The sequence below is a fragment of the Medicago sativa genome, chromosome 4, assembly GCF_051527215.1.
Source record: "Medicago sativa cultivar Bolivia chromosome 4, Bolivia_mono, whole genome shotgun sequence".
NCBI classification, from domain to species: domain Eukaryota; kingdom Viridiplantae; phylum Streptophyta; class Magnoliopsida; order Fabales; family Fabaceae; genus Medicago; species Medicago sativa.
The window spans coordinates 4,554,817-4,560,132 of record NC_140752.1 but is presented as its reverse complement, the minus strand read 5'-3'; the positions used below and the strand labels follow the sequence as shown (position 1 = coordinate 4,560,132).

Here is a 5,316-nt window from a genome sequence, read left to right as displayed (position 1 = left end):
AGTCTCAGATTCTGCTTCCATTATTTTCACACAACAATTAACATATGGAATTATGCAGACAAGAGAAACTAAAAGGTATCAGAGAGAAAATCAGAGTCTTGCAGCAGAGGACGTATAAGGAAAAATAAATTCCTGTACATCCTAAACAGACAGTCAACTGCTACTTAGAGAAATATAAGAAACAACGTTCAGTAGCTCAAACCATCAGGAAGTCTCAACATCCACAAGAACATTCAGGGACACAGAAATTTAATCCCCCTCAAAGAGTACAAACAGATATCTTTTACTCCCCCTGAATACATGCATACTAAATTTTTTATTTTATTTTTACAAACTAACCAGAAAGTCTCAACATCCGCAAGCACATAGTCAGGAACCAGTCAGGAACCACAATACATCATGTATATATTCACTCCCCCTTTTTAGCCATAAAATATGCCAAAATTTGAATAGATAAAAGCATAAATTACAGCTAAAGATACCTGACACGCTGAGCAATGGTTGCTATTCCTCATGGATGCAAACACCCAGCTTGCTCCTTAGTTTCTCAAATTAATTGACATCTAAGGCTTTTGTGAAGATGTCAGCCAGTTGTTCTTCAGTTGTCACATGCTCCAGAGTGACTACCTTATCTTCAACAAGATCCCTGATGAAGTGATGTCGTATGTCAATGTGCTTTGTTCTGCTATGTTGTATAGGATTCTTGGAGATGTTGATAGCACTTAAATTGTCACAGTACAATGTTAGAACATTTTGTTGAACATCATACTCTTCCAGCATTTGTTTCATCCACTAATTGAGAGCAGCTACTTCCTGCAGCAATATATTCAGCTTCTGCTGTTGACAGAGACACAGAATTTTGCTTCTTGCTGAACCATGACACCAGATTGTTCCCAAGAAAGAAATAACCTCCTGAAGTAATCTTTCTGTCATCTGCACTACCAGCCCAATCTGCATCACAATAACCAATCAACCTGCAATTACCACTGTGAAAATAGAGAATTCCATAGTCTGTGGTGCCATTTATGTACTTCAGAATCCTCTTGACTTGAACAAGATGACTCATTTTGGGCTCTGCTTGATATCTAGCACAAACCCCTACAGTAAAAGTTATGTCAGGTCTGCTTGCTGTAAGATATAGGAGACTTTCAATCATGCTTCTGTACAGACTTTGATCAACAGCTATACCATTTTCATCTTTGGATAACTTTATGTGAGTGGCTGCTGTTGTCCTTTTATGACTGGCATTGTCTAGTCCAAACTTCTTCAAAATATTCTTAGCATACTTGCTCTGGGAGATGAATATTGTATCTTCCATCTGCCTGACTTGTAGACCAAGAAAGTAAGTCAGTTCTCCCACAAGACTCATCTCAAATTCAGACTGCATCTGACGGACAAAATGTTGAACCATCTGATCCGACATTCCTCCAAACACAATGTCATCAACATAAATCTGTGCTATTATGAGTCTTCCTTTGTCCTTCTTAACAAACAAGGTCTTGTCTGTTCCTCCCTTCTTGTACCCTTGATGGGTCAGAAATTCTGTGAGTCTTTCATACCAAGCCCTAGGTGCTTGCTTCAACCCATACAATGTCTTCTTCAGCTTGTACACATGATCAGGAAAATTTGGATCAATAAATCCCTTTGGTTTCTCAACATAGACTTCTTCATGGAGATATCCATTTAAAAAGGCACTCTTTACATCCATCTGAAACAGTTTGAACTTTAGAATACAAACAACTCCCAAAAGTAACCTTATAGATTCTAGTCTGGCTACAGGTGCAAATGTTTCATCAAAGTCTAATCCCTCTACTTGTGTATAACCTTGAGCTACCAGTCTTGCCTTGTTTCTGGTAACAGTACCATTTTTATCTGACTTGTTTTTGTAGATCCATTTTGTCCCAATGACATTTATGTCATTTGGTCTTGGCATCAGATCCCATACTTCACTTCTTTTGAACTGGTTGAGTTCTTCTTGCCTGACTTCAATCCAGAAATCATCAGTGAGAGCTTCCTTCACATTTTTAGGTTCAATCTTGGACACAAAACAAGAGTTGGAGACAACATCATTAGATCTCCTGGTTCTGATTCCTTGATCTGGATCTCTAATAATGAGCTCTTGAGGATGATTCTTCTGAATTCTGATAGAAGGTCCCTTGCTTGATTATGCATTCTCTAGTTCAGTATCTTCAGTGTTAGTCTCAGGTTCTTCATCAGTTTCAGACCTTGCCTTCTGTTGAGCAGATGTTTCAGGATATGCTTCAACACCAGGTACAACCTGAAGCATTGGTTCCTTAACCAGATCATCTACCACTACATTGATGGATTCCATAACAACTTGAGTCTTGTTGTTGAACACTCTATAGGCTCTGCTGTTAGTAGAGTAACCCAGAAAAATTCCTTCATCACTCTTTGGGTCCATTTTTCTTCTGTAGTCTCTGTCTGCTAGAATGTAACACTTGCTTCCAAAGACATGGAAATATTTCACATTAGGCTTTCTTTCCTTCCATAGCTCATATAAGGTAGTTGTAGTACCTGTTCTCAGAGTGACTCTATTATGAACATGACAAGCTGTATTCATATCTTCAGCCCATAAATAAAGTGGCAGGTGTTTAACATGTAACATAACTCTGGCTGATTCTTGAAGAGTCCTATTCTTCCTTTCTACCACTCCATTCTGTTGAGGTGTTATGGGAGATGAGAACTCATGCCTGATTCCTTCATCTGCACAAAATTCATGAAATCTGGAGTTTTCAAATTCTGTTCCATGATCACTTCTTATCCGGATAATGCCTCTATTTTTCTCTCTTTGTAGTTGGATGCACAGTTCTTTGAGTGATTCAAAGGTGTCAGATTTCTCTCTGATAAAGCTCACCCAGGTAAATCTTGAAAAGTCATCAACAACCACCAGGACATACTTCTTTCCACCAATGCTAGCTACGTGCATGGGACCCATTAAATCAATATGAAGAAGTTCAAGTGTTTTTGTGATTCCTTGATGTTCCAACCTAGGATGGGACATCCGAGTCTGTTTCCCAATTTGACATTCACCACAAATATTTCTATCAGTGATTTCTAGTTTGGGTATACCTCTGATTGCTTCTAGAGAGATGGCTTTCTTGATTCCTTGCATGTTCAGGTGACCTAGTTTTTGATGCCATAGTTTTACCTCTTCAGCTTTGCTCAGCAAGCATGAGGATATGAGAGCTTGTTCTTGAGAGATCCATAAGTAGCAGTTGTCCTTAGACCTGGTACCCTTCATACTCACCTTACCCTTCTCATCTATGATGTGGCACTCAGTTTTACTAAAGTTTACACTTAGCCCCTGATCACAAAGTTGACTAATACTTATCAGATTGGCTGCCAGTCCTTTGACCAACAAAACATTGTTCAGTCTTGGTGAGCCTTCACTAACTAAATCTCCAATCCCTACAATCTTACCTTTACCACCATCCCAAAATGTGACATATCTTTTGGCATATGGTCTGACATTGCCTAGAAAATTGTTCATCCCTGTCATGTGACGAGAACACCCACTATCAAAGTACCAATCTTCACTGGAAGATGCTCTTAAGGAGGTATGGGCTATTAGACCTACGCATTTAGGCTTCCACTCCTTCTTGACCCTTCTCAAGGCTGACCTAGGTTAATGTTGTCTAGGTACACCATACAAATCAAAACAAAAAGATGTTTTATGACCTTGTCTGTGGCAAAAATGACACTTCCAAGTGAGATTCTCTTTCACAGAGTCAGTTTTAGGATGTTGTAAGGGGTGTTCCAACATTGGGCTTCTATCAGTGACATTATCTGTTCTAATTGAAGCTACAAATTTAATTTTCTTTACAGGTTTTCCCTTTTTGGCCTTATGATAGTGTTCTAAAGCCTGAATATAGCTACTGTTTTGTTGTTCCTGTTTCAGGTGTTCATGTGTAAATCCTATGCCATTTGGTTTTCCTATCACTTGACCTTCTAACATCCTATCTAGAACATCAGTTCCAGTGGTCATCATTCTAACTTGTTTAAGGACATTATCAAGTTGAGAATTGAGTAACATTACCTCTTTGTTTAGATCAGAGATTTTAGCCAGATGACCAATCCTTTCCTCCTGAAGATAATTAATGATTTCTTCCTGCTCCATCACATGCCTGGAAGTGCTTTCATCATGAGTGTCTTAATAACCATCAGACACAGTTACTTTCTCATAGTCAGAATCTTCATCTTCAGACCCAGATTCCACTCTCCTAGTCATAGCACTGACACGTTTTGCAGCATCACTTTCAACATCTCCATCTGTTCCTTCATCATCAGACCAGGACACAATCATCCCTTTCTTTTGCTTTTTGAGAAAAGTTGCACATTCAGTTCTGATGTGACCATAACCTTCACACTCATGACATTGTACTCCTTTGTAACGACTGTTTTTCTCTTCATTTCTGTCATACCTTTGATTACCTTGTTGTCTGTCAGTGTTCCATCTGATGTTTCGCCCATTACCTCTGGATCTGCTGCTTACTTGTTTGAGAATCTTGTCAAACTGTCTCCCAAGCATTACAAAGTCTTCTGATAGATTCTCATCCTCTATACTCTCTTCTAGTCCTTCATCATCAGCTGTGTTTGCTGTAAAGGCAATGCCTTTTCCCTTCTTCTCAGTTCTGTTATCAATCACAAGCTCAAAGTTTTGAAGAGAACCTATGAGCTCTTCCACCTGCATGTTGGATACGTCTTGGGCTTCCTCAATGGCTGTGACCTTCATGTCAAATCTCTTTGGCAGAGATCTGAGAATTTTTCTTACCAATTTTTCATCTGACAGTTTTTCTCCAAGAGAATCAAATGAATTAGCAATGTCAAGGACATTCATGTAGTAATCTTGTATAGTCTCATCCTCCTGCATTCTCAGACTTTCAAACTTGGTCGTCAGGAGTAGAATCCTTGAGCTCTTCACCTTAGAGGTACCTTCATGAGCTGTCTTCAGGATGTCCCAAGCATCTTTGGCAACATCACATTTTTTGATGAGTCTGAACATATTTTTGTCCACTCCATTGAAAAGGGCATTTAAGGCTTTGGAGTTTGCAAGAGACAGTTCATCTTCAGGCAGTGTCCACTCATCTTCTGGCTTCAAAACCGTGGTTTTGTTGCCATCTTTGTCAAGAACAACTGGATGTTCCCAACCTTTCATCACAGCCTTCCAAGTCTTGCTGTCAATAGACTTGAGATAGGCAGTCATACGTGACTTCCAGTAGTCATAATTTGTTCCATCTAGTAACGGTGGTCTGTTAACAAAACCTCCTTCTTTCTCCATATTGCTAGAATAGATCT

At 39.2% G+C, this 5,316-nt stretch overlaps 1 protein-coding gene across 1 annotated transcript; it reads right to left on the bottom strand.

Annotated features, from left to right (window-relative positions):
- Positions 1-316: 316 nt before the first annotated feature.
- LOC146925640 (uncharacterized) lies at positions 317-5,316 on the bottom strand. Its single transcript, XM_085708038.1, has one exon. The coding sequence runs from the start codon at positions 5,297-5,299 to the stop codon at positions 4,172-4,174; it is 1,128 nt and encodes a 375-aa protein (XP_085564164.1). The 5' UTR covers positions 5,300-5,316; the 3' UTR covers positions 317-4,171.

Coding starts and splice junctions, on each gene's coding strand:
- LOC146925640 (XM_085708038.1), bottom strand. CDS start 5,299: ATGGAGAAAGAAGGAGGTTTTGTTAACAGACCACCGTTACTAGATGGA.